We start from the raw sequence: 17,845 nt of genomic DNA, 5'->3' as shown, positions 1-17,845 counted from the left end.
CCTATGCTTCCTGGCTGATGTTTTGGTCACTTTTGAATGCTGGCGGTGCTTTCACTCTAGTGGTAGCACGAGACTGAGTCTACAACCCACACAAGTGGCTCAGGTAGTGCATCTCATCCAGGATGGCACATCAATGCGAGCTGTGGCAAGAAGGTTTGCTGTGTCTGTCAGCGTAGTGTCCAGAGCATGGAGGCGCTACCAGGAGACAGGCCAGTACATCAGGAGACGTGGAGGAGGCCGTAGGAGGGCAACAACCCAGCAGCAGGACCGCTACCTCCGCCTTTGTGCAAGGAGGAGCAGGAGGAGCACTGCCAGAGCCCTGCAAAATGACCTCCAGCAGGCCACAAATGTGCATGTGTCTGCTCAAACGGTCAGAAACAGACTCCATGAGGGTGGTATGAGGGCCCGACGTCCACAGGTGGGGGTTGTGCTTACAGCCCAACACCGTGCAGGACGTTTGGCATTTGCCAGAGAACACCAAGATTGGCAAATTCGCCACTGGCATCCTGTGCACTTCACAGATGAAAGCAGGTTCACACTGAGCACATGTGACAGACGTGACAGAGTCTGGAGACGCCGTGGAGAACATTCTGCTGCCTGCAACATCCTCCAGCATGACCGGTTGGCGGTGGGTCAGTCATGGTGTGGGGTGGCATTTCTTTGGGGGGCCGCACAGCCCTCCATGTGCTCGCCAGAGGTAGCCTGACTGCCATTAGGTACCGAGATGAGATCCTCAAACCCCTTGTGAGACCATATGCTGGTGCAGTTGGCCCTGGGTTCCTCCTAATGCAAGACAATGCTAGACCTCATGTGGCTGGAGTGTGTCAGCAGTTCCTGCAAGAGGAAGGCATTGATGCTATGGACTGGCCCGCCCATTCCCCAGACCTGAATCCAATTGAGCACATCTGGGACATCATGTCTCGCTCCATCCACCAACGCCATGTTGCACCACAGACTGTCCAGGAGATGGCGGATGCTTTAGTCCAGGTCTGGGAGGAGATCCCTCAGGAGACCATCCGCCACCTCATCAGGAGCATGCCCAGGCGTTGTAGGGAGGTCATACAGGCACGTGGAGGCCACACACACTACTGAGCCTCATTTTGACTTGTTTTAAGGACATTACATCAAAGTTGGATCAGCCTGTAGTGTGGTTTTCCACTTTAATTTTGAGTGTGACTCCAAATCCAGACCTCCATGGGTTGATAAATTGGATTTCCATTGATTATTTTTGTGTGATTTTGTTGTCAGCACATTTAACTATGTAAAGAAAAAAGTGTTTAATAAGATTATTTCTTTCATTCAGATCTAGGATGTGTTGTTTAAGTGTTCCCTTTATTTTTTTTGAGCAGTGTATAAACAGTACGGGCAACCCAAATTGAGTACTGGCACCTATTTGGCTTCCGGGTTAAGTGGGCATTGTGTCAAGAAGCAGTGCGGCTTGCCTGGGTCGTGTTTCGGAGGACGCACGGCTCTCGACCTTCGCCTCTCCCGAGTCCGTACGGGAGTTGCAGCGATGGGACAAGACTGTAACTACCAATTCGATACCATGAAATTGGGGAGAAAAAGGGGCAAAAAAAAATGTACAAATAACATAATAACTGCACCTCAGATTGCAGCCCAATAAATGCTTCACACAGTTCAAGTATCAGACACATCTCAACATCAACGGTTCAGAGGAGACTGTGTGAATCAGGTCTTCATGGTCAAATTGCTGCAAAGAAACCACCACTAAAGGACACCAATAATAAGAAGAGACTTGCTTGGCCCAAAAAACATGAGCAATGGACATTAGACGGGTGAAAATCTGGCCTTTGGTCTGATGAGTCCAAATGTGAGATTTTTGGTTTCAACCGCCGTGTCTTTGTGAGACGCAGAGGAAGTGAACGGATCTCTGCATGTGTGGTTCCCACCGTGAAGCATGGAGGAGGAGGTGTGATGGTGCTTTGCTGGTGACACTGTCAGTGATTTATTTAGAATTCAAGGCACACTTAACCAGCATGGCTACCACAGCATTCTGCAGCGATACGCCATCCCATCTGTTTGCGCTTAGTGAGACTATCATTTGTTTTTCAACAGGACAATGACCCAACAAACCTCCAGGCTGTGTAAGGGCTATTTGACCAAGAAGGAGAGTGATGGAGTGCTGCATCAGATGACCTGGCAACCCAATTGAGATGGTTTGTGTAACGATGTGCGCTGAGAGTCTGGAAGCAAGTTGAGGGAGTGAGTGTTTTAATAAATAAACGGAACATAATACAAAACAAGAAACTCGAACAGCACACAGACATGAAACTGAAACAGAAACAATGACGCCTGGGGAGGAACCAAAGGGAGTGACATATACAGTTGAAGTCGGAAGTTTACATACACCTTAGCCAAATACATTTAAACTCAGTTTTTCACAATTCCTGACATTTAATCCTAGTAAAAATTCCTTGTCTTAGGTCAGTTAGGATCACCACTTTATTTTAAGAATGTGAAATGTCCGAATAATAGTAGAGAGAATAATTTATTTCAGCTTTTATTTCTTTCATCACATTCCCAGTGGGTCAGAAGTTTACATACACTCAATTAGTATTTGGTAGCATTGCCTTTAAATTGTTTAACTTGGGTCAAACATTTCGGGTAGCCTTCCACAAGCTTCCCACAATAAGTTGGGTGAATTTTGGCCCATTCCTCCTGACAGAGATGGTGTGACTGAGTCAGGTTTCTAGGCCTCCTTGCTCACACACGCTTTTTCAATTATGCCCACAAATTTTCTATAGGATTGAGGTCAGGGCTTTGTGATGGCCACTCCAATACCTTGACTTTGTTGTTCTTAGGCCATTTTGCCACAACTTTGGAAGTATTCTTGGGGTCATTGTCCATTTGGAAGACCCATTTGCGACCAAGCTTTAACTTCCTGACTGATGTCTTGAGATGTTGCTTCACTATATCCACATAATTGTCCTGCCTCATGATGCAATCTATTTTGTGAAGTGCACCAGTCCCTCCTGCAGCAAAGTACCCCCACAACATGATGCTGCCACCCCCGTGCTTGACAGTTGGGATGGTGTTCTTCGGCTTGCAAGCCTCCCCCTTTTTCCTCCAAACATAACGATGGTCATTATGGCCAAACAGTTCTATTTTTGTTTCATCAGACTAGAGGACATTTCTCCAAAAAGTACGATCTTTGTCTCCATGTTCAGTTGCAAACCGTAGTCTGGCTTTTTTATGGCGGTTTTGGAGCAGTGGCTTCTTCCTTGTTGAGCAGCCTTTCAAGTTATGTCGATATAGGACTCATTTTACTGTGGCTATAGATACTTTAGTATCTGTTTCCTCCAGCATCTTCACAAGGTCCTTTTTGCTGGTGTTCTGGGATTGATTTGCACTTTTCGCACCAAAGTACGTTCATCTCTAGGAGACAGAACGCGTCTCCTTCCTGAGCGGCATGACGGCTGCGTGGTACCATAGTGTTCATACTTATGTACTATTGTTTGTACAGATGAACGTGGTACCTTCAGGCGTTTGGAAATTGCTCCCAAGGATGAAACAGACTTCTGGAGGTCTACAATTTTTTTGTAGACTTGGAGGTTTTGGCAGATTTCTTTTGATTTTCATGATGTCAAGCAAAGAGGCACTGAGTTTGAAGGTAGGCCTTGAAATACATCCACAGGTACACCACCAATTGACTCAAATTATGTCAATTAGCCTATCAGAAGCTACTAAAGCCATGACATCATTTTCTGGAATTTTCCAAGCTGTTTAAAGGCACAGTCAACTTAGTGTATGTAAACTTCTGATCCACTGGAATTGTGATACAGTGAATGATAAGTGAAATAATCTGTCTGTAAACAATTTTTGGAAAAATGACTTGTGTCATGCGCAATGACTCCAACCTAAGTGTATGTAAACTTCCCACTTCAACTGTATAGGGCAGGTAGTCAAGGAGGTGATGGAGTCCAGGTGAGTCTGATGACGCGCAGGTGCTCGTAACGACGGTGACAGGTGTGCGCCATAACGAGCAGCCTGGTGACCTAGAGGCCGGACAGGGAGCACACGTGACAGTACCCCCTCCCCGACACGCGGCTCCAGTCGCAGGACGTCGACCAAAATGACGATCCTGGGGATCAGGAGCGGACCGGTCACCTCTGCTGAGGCATGGGAAACCTGTTAATCTGGCTGAGACGTGGGAGCATGGTGACCTACAGCGCCGGAGAGAGAGCATACGTGACGGTACCCCCTCCCCGGCGCGTTCGGCTCCAGCCGCAGGACACCAATCAAAGGGACGATCCCGGGGATCCGGAGCGGACCGGTCGCCTCAGGCGCAGAAACCTGATGACCAGCTGAGGCGTGAGAGCCTGATGAGCCAGCTGAGACCTCCCCGGTTGCCTCGGTCGAGTCAAAATATCCGAGGGTGTGTTCTGTCCAATACTTACCCAGCGCTGGGTTAATAAATAACCCAAATTGGGTTGTTTTTAACCCAGCATTTTTTTGAATGTACAGTGCTTCAATGAGGCATTGAGATAAACAGTTAGTAACACATGTCAACTTAAGGTTAGTGTTGCCAGACGGTTTCTGTTGGTTGCCATGGTACATACCCCATTGTCGGGTGTGGCCAGTGAGTCGTAGAGGCGGCAGAGGGAGGAGACTCCATTGAGCTCGGTGATGGCCACCAGCTCCTTACAGCTGCGCCTCTTGAACGCTATGGTCTTCTCTGTGTACTTATCAAACAACCGCTTCAGGTAGTCCACTTCAACCTGCAGGGAGACGGAGGGAGGGAGAGAGAGAGAGAGGGGAGGGGGACGGGGGAGAGAGTGGGGTGCGAGCAAAAAGGCAAAAAGGGGAGAGAGGGAAGGAGAGAAGAGACAGAAGGAAAGGAGGGAGGGAGAGGGAGAGATGAGGGGGGAGATCGACGGGGCAAAGAAGAGAGAGAGAGGAGAGAGGAAAGAGAAAAGAAAGGGTTAATAATCAGAGCACCTTCATACAGCAGGTAAAGCTGTGGTGTAGCCAGCCTGTTACCTTCTGTCGTTTGTCCATCCAGGACTGGACGTAGGGCTTCCAGCCCAGGTCTGAGAAGTCGTTGTAGACCATCCCACAGCGAGACACCGTGGCTGGGGAAGCCTGGGACAGGTCCTCACACTCAAACAACAGAGACACCTACACACACAATACAAAATAAGATTATACTGTAACGGCCCTACATTGTGATCCTATATACTGTAGATAAGAACTTATAGATGGTAGTTACTGTACTATTTCTAGTATATCATTTTGAATGCAGACATTTGTGTGTGTTTGTGTGTGTGTGTGTGTGTGTGTGCGCGCTTGCATGTCACCTGTTCTGGCATGGAGATTCTCTCTCCGTTGATGAGAGTGAGAACCTTGTTGTCGTCCATGACAGAGTTCATGCTCTCGATCCACAGTGTGTCCACCGGGCCGTCAAAAACGATCCACTTTTCATCAGGCTTCTCATCTGGGCCCAGGGGTAGTGGGAAAGGGGGAGGGGGACAAGGTTAAGAGTGGGGCAGACACACGCATGCACATACGTACACATACACACACACGCAAATCACAACACAAACTGTGTCATCATCAATCTCATAGACTCTGGTCGCAGTCCAAACATGATATTTGTACCCCCTCGCCCTAGTCACTTCCCTAGGGGAAATCCCCGTCGAAACCGGATGCAGTTTGATTGCCATCTTAAGTGGAGGTCCAATTCAGAAACGTTGCCCCCCTCGGCTCTCAATTTAGCTCGAGGGAGTGAGTGAAGATCTTTGATCACTTGTGGGGTTGATATGACCCACAATTCAATGCAAACTGTAGTCACATGTCAAACTCTGGTGGCTGCGAAGTGTGAAATTCAATCAACACGGCTGCATTTTCAGCATGTCAGACAAAATTATGAAGCTTGCTTTCTAAGAAAAATATATATATATAGACAACGTTTGCAAAATGGCTTAATCTCATAATGAGGAGCTTATAAAACGTAACTCGATTCCTAAAAATATTTTGGGGAATTCTGAAATGTATTGGAATAAATGACTAAACCAGAAAACTAGCTAACCAGCTATAGATTACTGTAGCTAGCTACCTGACAGGAATGCTAGATAGCTACGTTAGCTGGCTAGGTACATTAATAGCATTAGGTTGGTTGTTTTTAAGCTCAACTTCTAGATTTCCACCAAGGACGTTGCCTCTCTGATCATCACTCTCCCTCGCGTGGGCAAGGGACATTTAAGGTTCACTCGGATGTGACGATGTAAAACGTCATTCAAGGGCTGAGGGTTTAGGGCTGTCTACTTTCGAGTTTGAAACGCAGCCCCTTTATCTACTCTGCCATATGCAACTCATTCACCAAACCACAGTACACAATCATCAGGTTCAACACTCTTGATATGGGAGACAGAGACACACAGCAGCCCCACTGGCTGTCCAGTGGTTAACCACACACCGCCATCATCAAACCTGTCACACACACACACACACACACACACACACACACACACACACACACACACACACACACACACACACACACACACACACACACACACACACACACACACACACACACACACACACACACACACACACAGCAGAGCAAACTGCCACATGCCTTCTGGGCTGATTCTCCACTTCATAAAGGGAGGGAGGGACAAAAAAGAGGAGGGAGAGAACATAAACAAACAGCAGATGGGATGGAGAGAACTGAACTGCACATCCTAACCTCCTGCCAAATATATGGCCATATTAGAGACACATATTTCCCTCAGATTACACAGACCCAGAGCCTCCCGAGTGGCGCAGTAGTCTAAGGCGCTGCAGTGCTAGCTGTGCCACTAGAGATCCAGGTTTGAGTCCAGGCTCTGTCGCGGAGACCCATGGGGCGGCGGACAATTGGCCCAGCGTCGTCCGGGTTAGGGGAGGGTTTGGCCGGCAGGGATGTCCTTGTCCCATCGCGCACTAGCGACTCCTGTGGCGGGCCGAGCGCAGTGCACGCTGACACGGTCGCCAGATGTATGGTGTTTCCTCTGGCACATTGGTGCTTCCGGGTTAAGTGGGCATTGTGTCAAGAAGCAGTGCGGCTTGGTTGGGTTGTGTTTCGGAGGACGCATGGCTCTCAACCTTCACCTCTCCCGAGTCCGTATGGGAGTTGCAGCGATGAGACAAGACTGTAACTACCAATTGGATACAACGAAATTGGGGAGAAAAAGGGGTAAAAAAATATATATATATTTTAATTTAAAAAAATAAAAAAAATTTAAAAAAAAGATAGAAGAGAAAAATAATATTCCACACTAAGATCTAAAGACAAGGATGTGGCAATATAACCCAGGATGATGATATGGGCACGCCCTGGAAAAAAAGATGTCAGGGATGGAAGGACAGAAGGTGAAAAGAAAAGAAGGCGGGAGGCAAAGTTGGATTGGTCGAGCACACGGCGCAGCATCACAACCTGCGCAGGCCTCTCACATGGCAGCAGAGAGCACTCCGTCCTTCCACTCGCTGTAGCCCAGGACATAGCAACCATACAGCTCTCCCTGAGACAGAGACTTGGGACTGATGGGGAACTCCTGTTGGGGAGGAGGGAGAGGAGGGGGCAACCAGGGTTGGCTAAAGACTGGGAGCCCAGGATATACAGTATGGAACACTTCCACAACGAAGGGCACCCAGGAAGAAGGTACGGGAGCATGGAAAGACAAAGAGGCAATGGGTGGAAGAGATGGGGAACAGACACTGAAATGAATGGTGGATATATAGGGGCACAAAATGTTCAATGGGAAGGAAAAGGGGGAACCAGAGAGATCCATAAAGGTAGAGAGTGGAGGGACAAGGTTAGCCTCCATTTGAGGTCATTCAGAAGAATAGATGGAATCAGTCTATATGAGTATAGGCACTGACGTACCGTATGAGTGTGTGGTCCTGTGACGAGCTACACAGCTTAACAGCCGCTCAGAGTGGAGACTCACACCGTCTCTCTGCATCAGTGTGCAGAGAGAGAGAGGAAGGAGAGAAGAGAGAGAAAGAGAAGGGGGAGAGAGAGAGAGAGAGAAGGGAGAGAGAGAAGGGGGAGAGAGAAGGGAGAGAGAGAGAAGGGAGAGAGAGAGAGAAGGGAGAGAGAGAGAAGGGAGAGAGAGAGACAGAAGGGAGAGAGAGAGAGAGAGAGAGAGAGAGTAGAGAGAGTAGAGAGTAGAGAGAGAGAGAGAGAGAGAGTAGAGAGAAGGCGAGAATCAGCAGGGACAGGGACCAGTTACACCCCCTCCAGTACACATAGTAGGACAGAGTGAGTGTGGGCTGGACCCACAGGGGAAGAGAACTGGGTTTGGCGAACACAGAAAGAACACAGTGTGACATTTAATCCTATTGAAACGCTTGGTGACAAAATGGTGGGTGTGCCATGGTGAACTATATAAAAGAATGGTGGACTCGTTTGTGTGATTAATGAAGAAATACCAAAATAGGGCAAATGAACAAACACTTTCCCTCTTAGTGGATTCCTGGTGTGAGTGTGTGTGCGAACATGTGTGTGTGTGTGTGTGTGTTTGTGTGTACGGCACTTGTTTGTACATGCTTGTGAGTGTGTGTTCTACTGGGACAGAGGCTAGTGCCAGCGGTGTGTGTGTGTGTTGAACGAGGCCTGGAGTTTGGCCTTGAGTGCCTACTCCCTCCTGTATCTCCAGTGAGCAGCACATGTACTGTGGAGCAGAGGGACTACAGAGCTGGAGAGGTAGAGAGAGAGAGAGGGGGAGAGCGAGGGAGTGGGGGAGAGAAGAGGGAGGCAGCAGATGAAACAGTAGTGTCTGTCTTCTGCTGTGTTGCTACAGGATTGGAGAGGGAGAAGAGAGGAGGGGGAGGGAGGGAGGGAGGGAGGGAGGGAGGGAGGGAGGGAGGGAGGAGAGGAGAGGAGAGGAGAGGAGAGGAGAGGAGAGGAGAGGAGAGGAGAGGAGAGGACGGCAAGCACAGGAGGGTTGAAGAGAGGAAAGGGAGGAGAGGGAGGAGAGGAGGGGGAGATGAGGGGGGTAGGAGAAGAGAGGAGAGGAGGAGATAGGAGCGACCAAAAGGAGGAGAGGCGCTGAGAATGGAAGGAGGAGAAGGTAACAGCTCTCTGTAATGGCTGGCGACATGGAGGGATAAAGAGAGCGAAGAGAGAGAGAAGGCAGGAGTCCAGAGTGGCGGGTTGCCGGGGTGATTCTGATGGGCAGGATGCAGCTGTATGAGAAAAGCGTTTCTCTCTCTCTACCTCTTTGTTGCAGGTTGTTTTCTATGCCATGGTCTCGCTCTCTCAAGACTTAGATTGCCAGAGGAACCAAGGACTAGGGAGTGATGCAGCACACATACCTCACTTCCAATTTCAGGCCACATGACATCTCTCTCTCTCTCTCGATCAGGGATGGGAAACTTTGATGGGGGTGGGGGCTACAAAAAAACTGAACTCATCACGAAGGGCCGCAGTGGCTCGTGGGTCTGCATACTCATATCTATCCCCCCCACCCCCCACCCTCTGAGGAAAACTAAGCATTTTAAAGCTCATTTCCTGCTATTTTGCCATGGACACAGAGAGAAATTAGCAGTTTTAAAGTAAGTTTGCTATAATTCTACACATTCTGCCATGGGCCGGAGAGAAGATTTAGCAATTTTAGAACTAATTCCATGACATTCTACTCATTTTGCTATGGCACAGAGAGGAAAATGAGCTGTTTTACAGCTAATGTCCTGCAATTCTACACATTTTTCCATAGGGTGGAGAGAAATGTTTGAAATGTTTTATACTATAACTGGTCAGTAATTCAACCATGCTTACTACAAGTTTAGATAGCTGGACGCTAGACTAACTTACCAATGTAAAAAAAAAATAGCTGACATGGGCTAATTGAGTGACTGCTGATGCACAACCACGTTTTTAAATGGCACCTTGTGTATTCTATTATTGTAACTCTCAATAATACTTTTTTTGGGGGGGGGGGGAAATGGTACAAAAGGGGGGTCATTCGCCCTTCGGGTCGCCAGCTGCCCATCCCTGCTCTAGATGTTAAAAGTGCCCTGGGCTCTCAATCTCCCACATACGTTGGTGTCGTTCTATACTTCGATGGTATTACTGCTCTCCCCAACTAAAGCCTACTGCGCCAGGGCTATTCAATTCGGATCACTGTTGGCTTTCATCCTTCCCCTCTAATCAGGAACTGATTCAGACCTGGGACAACAACATGTGAGTGGAAGTCTAGTGGACAGTCAGTGACATTGAGGACAGTCTCTGGTCTACTCTAATAGAAATCCAATATCGGGGTTCAAACACTATTCGAATCCTTTCAAATACTTTGAGCGTTTGCTTTAACCTGCCAAGGGTGCCAAATGGGCGGGGCTCGCACTCCTGGGACTTTACTATTGGTTCCACTGTGCCAGGCAAGATCAATCAAGCACAGCTAAAGTATTTGAAATGATTTTTGAACCCAGGTCTGCTATCTGTATAATGTCTAGTACCTGCGCAGGCCCCTCTCATGAGGGAGGAGAGCACCCCGTCGGTCCACTCGTTGGTGGACAGGTCGTATTCTCCATACAGCTCCCCGAGGCTCACCGCCTTGGGGTTCAGAGGGCATTCCTGCATGGCGGGCACACACAGGTCAACAGGCAAAGGTCAAGGGTGAAGAGGTCAATCAGTGAGAGCATAAATAAGTCTCAAACGACACTCTATTCTCCATATTATGCACTATCTTAAGGGGAAAAGGTTGTTATTTTAGATTTGCCCTAAAAGTGGAAAAGGAGGGAAGGGGTAGGGGTTACAGAATGACAAGAGAGAGAAAGACACGGACAGACAGAGAGAGAGGGGACATGTTGATATCGCGTGGTTGCATAGAATAGCAACGTGCATGCCCGCCCACCTGAGGATCTGTCTTTTTCAACCATCTAGTTCCTGTGTTTGAGGGGTGCAAAATCCACTTGTCACTTAAATCTCGCTGGATTGACTGCTTTCATTTTACTGCGATTCTATCATACTCTCGCTTGTGCCTGTTGTTTTTTCCCCGTTAACCTTACGACTGCGGAAACGTTTGATATGACCTGTCAAACACACCCCGGTAATGGCCGGAATGGTCTTTCTGTTGAGTATGTAAGAACGCTAAAGCCTTGTCTGGGATTTAACGCCCCGTCACGACACTTACAGCACAAGAAGGAGAGACAGAGAACTTTATTTTGATGGGTGTTCATTTTATGGGGAAATGAAAAAAACGAATCATTTAATACAGTTGAAATGTTTACAAATGAGATTAACTGAAATGAAAGCAACTTGTGAATATGAGCCCTTGGATCATAGTGATTTTATGTCTGATCTCCCAAACAATGTGAAGTGTGTTTAGATAGGTGGCATCTAGAGCCAAGCCTGTTTGTGAGTACAGGTAGGGTAAACAGAGCAGGTTAGTACAGGTAGGGTAAACAGAGCAGGTGAGTACAGGTAGGGTAAACAGAGCAGGTGAGTACAGGTAGGGTAACAGAGCAGGTGAGTACAGGTAGGGTAAACAGAGCAGGTGAGTACAGGTAGAGTAGACAGAGCAGGTGAGTACAGGTAGAGTAGACAGAGCAGGTGAGTACAGGTAGGGTAAACAGAGCAGGTGAGTACAGGTAGGGTAACAGAGCAGGTGAGTACAGGTAGGGTAAACAGAGCAGGTGAGTACAGGTAGAGTAGACAGAGCAGGTGAGTACAGGTAGAGTAGACCTGCTCTGTCTACCCTCCCTGCACTCACCTGCTCTGTCTACCCTGCCTGCACTCACCTGGACAGAGCAGGTGAGTACAGGTAGGGAGGACATAGCAGGTGAGTACAGGTAGGGAGGACAGAGCAGGTGAGTACAGGTAGGGTGGACAGAGCAGGTGAGTACAGGTAGGGTAGACAGAGCAGGTGAGTGCAGGTAGGGTTGACAGAGCAGGTGAGTGCGGGTAGGGTAAACAGAGCAGGTGAGTGCAGGTAGGGTGGACAGAGCAGGTGAGTGCAGGTAGGATGGACAGAGCAGGTGACTACAGGTATGGTAGACAGAGCAGTTGAGTGCAGGTAGGGTAAACAGAGCAGGTGAGTGCAGGTAGGGTCGACAGAGCAGGTGAGTGCAGGTAGGGTAGACAGAGCAGGTGAGTACAGGTAGGGTGGACAGAGCAGGTAAGTGCAGGTAGGGTGGACAGAGCAGGTGAGTGCAGGTAGGGTAGACAGAGCAGGTGAGTACAGGTAGGGTAGACAGAGCAGGTGAGAACAGGTATGGTAGACAGAGCAGGTGAGAACAGGTAGGGTAGACAGAGCAGGTGAGTACAGGTAGGGTAGAAGGGGCAGGTGAGTACAGGTAGGGTAAACAGAGCAGGTGAGTGCAGGTAGGGTGGACAGAGCAGGTGAGTGCAGGTAGGGTAGACAGAGCAGGTGAGTACAGGTAGGGTAGACAGAGCAGGTGAGAACAGGTAGGGTAGACAGAGCAGGTGAGTACAGGTAGGGTAGAAGGGGCAGGTGAGTACAGGTAGGGTAAACAGAGCAGGTGAGTGCAGGTAGGGTGGACAGAGCAGGTGAGTGCAGGTAGGGTGGACAGAGCAGGTGAGTGCAGGTAGGGTGGACAGAGCAGGTGAGTGCAGGTAGGGTAGACAGAGCAGGTGAGTGCAGGTAGGGTAAACAGAGCAGGTGAGTACAGGTAGGGTAAATAGAGCAGGTGAGTGCAGGCAGGGTAAACAGAGCAGGTGAGTGCAGGTAGGGTACACAGAGCAGGTGAGTGCAGGTAGGGTACACAGAGCAGGTGAGTGCAGGCAGGGTAGACAGAGCAGGTGAGTACAGGTAGGGTGGACAGAGCAGGTGAGTACAGGTAGGGTAGACAGAGCAGGTGAGTACAGGTAGGGAGGACAGAGCAGGTGAGTACAGGTAAGGTAGACAGAGCAGGTGAGTACAGGTAGGGTGGACAGAGCAGGTGAGTACAGGTAGGGTGGACAGAGCAGGTGAGTACAGGTAGGGTGGACAGAGCAGTTGAGTACAGGTAGGGAGGACAGAGCAGGTGAGTACAGGTAGGTTGGACAGAGCAGGTGAGTACAGGTAGGTTGGACAGAGCAGGTGAGTACAGGTAGGGTGGACAGAGCAGTTGAGTACAGGTAGGGTGGACAGAGCAGGTGAGTACAGGTAGGGTGGACAGAGCAGGTGAGTACAGGTAGGGAGGGCAGAGCCGGTGAGTACAGGTAGGGTAACAGAGCAGGTGAGTGCAGGTAGGGTAGACAGAGCAGGTGAGTGCAGGTAGGGTGGACAGAGCAGGTGAGTGCAGGTAGGGTAGACAGAACAGGTGAGTGCAGGTAGGGTGGACAGAGCAGGTGAGTGCAGGTAGGGTAGACAGAGCAGGTGAGTGCAGGTAGGTTGGACAGAGCAGGTGAGTGCAGGTAGGGTGGACAGAGCAGGTGAGTGCAGGTAGGGTGGACAGAGCAGGTGAGTGCAGGTAGGGTGGACAGAGCGGGTGAGTGCAGGTAGGGTAGACAGAGCAGGTGAGTGCAGACAGAGCAGGTGAGTGCAGGTAGGGTGGACAGAGCAGATGAGTGCAGGTAGGGTAAACAGAGCAGGTGAGTGCAGTTAGGGTAGGACAGAGCAGGTGAGTGCAGGTAGGGTAAACATAGCAGGTGAGTGCAGGTAGGGTGGACAGAGCAGGTGAGTGCAGGTAGGGTGGACAGAGCAGGTGAGTGCAGGTAGGGTAAACAGAGCAGTTGAGTACAGGTAGGGTGGACAGAGCAGGTGAGTGCAGGTAGGGTGGACAGAGCAGGTGAGTGCAGGTAGGGTGGACAGAGCAGGTGAGTGCAGGTAGGGTGACAGAGCAGGTGAGTGCAGGTAGGGTAGACAGAGCAGGTGAGTGCAGGTAGGGTAGACAGAGCAGGTGAGTGCAGGTAGGGAAGACAGAGCAGGTGAGTGCAGGTAGGGTAGACAGAGCAGGTGAGTGCAGGTAGGGTTGACAGAGCAGGTGAGTACAGGTAGGGTAGACAGAGCAGGTGTGTACAGGTAGGGTGGACAGAGCAGATGAGTGCAGGTAGGGTAAACAGAGCAGGTGAGTGCAGGTAGGGTGGACAGAGCAGATGAGTGCAGGTAGGGTGGACAGAGCACAAAATTGAGACTCTGCATGCAGAATTCTGCAAAAACATCCTATGTGTAAAATGTAGAACACCAAATAATGCATGCAGAGCAGAATTAGGCCGATACCCGCTATTTATCAAAATCCAGAAAAGAGACGTTAAATTCTACAACCACCTAAAAGGAAGCGATTCCCAAACCTTCCATAACAAAGCCATCACCTACAGAAGGATGAACCTGGAGAAGAGTCCGCTAAGCAAGCTGGTCCTGGGGCTCTGTTCACAAACACAAACACACCCCACAGAGCCCCAGGACAGCAACACAATTAGACCCAACCAAATCATGAGAAAACAAAAAAATAATTACTTGACACATTGGAAAGAATTAACATAAAAACTGAGCAAACTAGAATGTTATTTGGCCCGAAAAAGAGAGTACACAGTGGCAGAATACCTGACCACTGTGACTGACCCAAACTTAATGAAAGCTTTGACTATGTACAGACTCAGTGAGCATAGCCTTGCTATTGAGAAAGGCCGCTGTAGGCAGACCTGGCTCTCAAGAGAAGACAGGCTATGTGCACACTGCCCACAAAATGAGGTGGAAACTGAGCTGCACTTCCTAACCTCCTGCCAAATGTATGACCATATTAGAGGACTCATATTTCCCTCAGTAGAGACACATATTTCCCTCAGTAGAGACACATATTTCCCTCAGTAGAGACACATATTTCCCTCAGTAGAGACACATATTCCCTCAGATTAAACAGATCCACAAAGAATTAGAAAACAAACCCGATTTTGATAAACTCCCATATCTACTGGGTGAGATACCACAGCAGCAAGATGTGTGACCTGTTGCCACAAGAAAATTCAACCAGTGAAGAACAAACACCATTGTAAATACAACCCATATTTATGTTTATTTATTTTCCCTTTTGTACTTTAACCATTTGTACATCATTACAACACTGTATATAGACATTATATGACATTTGTAATGTCTTTATTCTATTGGAACTTCTGTGAGTGTAATGTTTACTGTTCATTTTTATTGTTTATTTCACTTTTGTATATTATCTATTTCACTTGCTTTGGCAATGTAAACATATGTTTCCCATGCTAATAAAGCCCCTTGAATTGAATTGAGAGAGAGAGAGAGAGAGAGAGAGACAGAGAGAGAGAGAGAGAGAGAGAGGGAAAAGAGAGAGAGAGAGAGAGAAAGAGAGAGACAGAGAGAGAGAGAGAGAGAGAGAGAGAGAGAGAAAGAGAGAGACAGAGAGAGAGAGAGAGAGAGAGAGGGAAAAAGAGAGAGAGAGAGAGAAAGAGAGAGACAGAGAGAGAGAGAGAGTGCGAGCGAGAGAGAGAGAGAGGGAAAGAGAGAGAGAGCGAGAGGCGGAGGTGACGCATGGTGAGAGATAGCTAGAGACCCGATATAGATATGCAAAGAGCAGGGTGTTGAGTCAGAAATGCAAAAAAGAACAAACGAAGAAAGGCAGACTCAGGGAGAGAAGAGAAAGCGGAACAAACAGAGCGAGAGAGAGACACGTGGGGTTGAGTTACATAGAGAGCAAGAATCCTAAAACCAAAGAGAATTACAGCAACCACAGGAAGTTCCACACAGAGAGACACAGAGAATAACCCACCACTGAGACAGACACACCGGGAATAGGAATGAACATGTTATGAATGATGGATTACACAAATACAATGATAAGAATAGAGACAGTTGTGATGTATGGCCTAAAAAAGGTAGACAATAAATAGGATGGTTAAGAACGTTGGGCAAGTAACCGGAAAGGTGACTGGTTCGAAACCCGGAGCCGACTAGGTGTAAAACCTGTCTATTTGCCCTTCACCAAGGCACTTAACCCTGATTGGTCCTGTAAGGAGCTCTGGATAGGAGCGTCTGCTAAATGACTCACATGTACGTGTAAATGGAGTGATAGGTGAAATGAGGAGAAGGAGAAAAGGGGGGATGGTAAGGTACAGGGCAGTGAAAGTGAGGAAGGTGTGTTGGAGGTGACTCAAGTAAAACATCAGATCAAATCAACAGTAAAACTGAAGCACATTTCCTGAGACACACACATGAAAGCACCCAAAAAATAAAAAAATAAATATTTTTTAAACAAGACTCCAGGAACATCATTAAAAAAAGGGAACTTGGAAACACAACGCACCTCTCCTCCCCTCCTCCCTCTCTCCATCCCTCCCTCTGTTTGCCTATTTTTAACCACATCTGGAGGAGCCACGTGAGGAGGGAAGGAGGGAGGAAGGGGAGAGCCACTGAGAGAGCGCGGCAGAGAAAAACAACCCTGCAACAAAGAGGCAGAGAGCTTCAGAGAGAAACACCAGCCCCGTGATCTGTAGCACCACGCCAACTGGGGCAGCATCAAACAGCAGCTACTGCTCGCTCACTTAAACGCACCGCTACAAAACATATTTGGGACTAGAAAGCCAACGGTAAGCCGCGGCAATTAACGCCAGCTGTGAACTAACTCTCTGCCTCTTCTTGCGTCGAGTGTCGAGCCGCCCCCCTGTGTGTGTTTCCCAGCCAACCGTTAGTCAACAACAGTGTGTGTGTGTGTGTGTGTGTGTGTGTCTCTCTGTGGGGGAGTGGGGGAGCAGAGAGCTGCAGAGAGTCTTTAATATGGGTGGTTAGGGTACTCTTCTGCAGTGAAGTATATATTTTTGTGGCTGGATTGTCTCTGAGCTCAGGACACAACAGAGCGTTGTAATGGCGCCGGATAAACGCATATTACTGCCATTCTAATGAGACAGACAGGGACACAGAGAGAGGGAGAGAGAGAGAGAGAGACCAGAGAGAGACAGAGGGAAAGAGATCGAGCAAAATAGTTGGAGAGAGAGAGCAGGAGAGCAGACGAGCAAAGTACACTCAACATCCTGTGAGAAGATGAGGAGGAGGAGGAGGAGAATTTCCTTCCTCTCCTCTTTCTCTCCTCTCAGACTCGAAGAGATGATTTGGAGACTTAATCCGTCTCTCCACTCAGCCCATCTACCCACCCATCTGCCTCTCCTAACTCCCTCTCTCTCAGAACGCCCTTAAAATGATTACTCTACCCTCTGAAGATCATGAGATCCACTCAATTAGACAGGATAGGGCCGTCTGGGAGCCCAGGGGACCCATGGGAAGCCAGGATGAGTGGAGAGAGCTTAGTGCCTAGTGCAGGATGGGCCAACAGACCAATGAGACGTGGGGATGGAGGGAGGCGGGGAGGAAATGTATATGATGTTAACGGAGCGTGCTGATAGGTGTGAGATATTCTACAGCAGTAACACTGAGGGTGTGATAACAGCTTCTAGAATGGATCATTTGTTGGAAGGGCTCCTCCGGGAGAGACGCTTGATGTGAGATGGGAACAGGAGATGTGGAATGGTTTGACGGAGTGGGAAAAACCTACGTACAGACAGAGAGATGGGCCTATACATAGTTACGGGGCTGCTGATGTAGGAAGTAAAGAAACAGACAGACAGGCAGAACATTGGGCCCAATGTAGTGTACACACAGAGGCAATTACAAATGGACAAACAGGTAGATAGAGAAATGGTCCCTATTGCACTGTATTTTAGGCTTGGTGCAGGAGCAAGGTCAGAAAGCCAACAGAGGACCAGACTGACGGACCAGAGAGAGGGACCAGACAGACAGACGGACCAGAGAGAGGGACCAGACAGACAGACGGACCAGAGAGGGGGACCAGACAGACAGACGGACCAGAGAGAGGGACCAGACAGACAGACGGACCAGAGAGAGGGACCAGACAGACAGACGGACCAGAGAGAGGG

The 17,845-nt window shown here is 48.7% G+C and overlaps 1 protein-coding gene across 1 annotated transcript in view; it reads right to left on the bottom strand.

The window, feature by feature from the left end:
• The window catches only part of dnah2 (dynein, axonemal, heavy chain 2), a 208,258-nt gene that overhangs the window by 64,053 nt on the left and 126,360 nt on the right, over window positions 1-17,845 (bottom strand). The window contains 4 exon segments of the mRNA XM_014206991.2: window positions 4,581-4,739; window positions 5,002-5,139; window positions 5,319-5,455; window positions 10,465-10,582. Coding sequence (XP_014062466.2) covers window positions 4,581-4,739; window positions 5,002-5,139; window positions 5,319-5,455; window positions 10,465-10,582 — 552 coding nt within the window.

Source organism: Salmo salar, chromosome ssa07, assembly GCF_905237065.1.
Source record: "Salmo salar chromosome ssa07, Ssal_v3.1, whole genome shotgun sequence".
Classification (NCBI taxonomy): Eukaryota; Metazoa; Chordata; class Actinopteri; order Salmoniformes; family Salmonidae; genus Salmo; species Salmo salar.
Note: the sequence above shows the minus strand (reverse complement) of the source record. Positions and strands in the feature narration are given on the sequence as shown.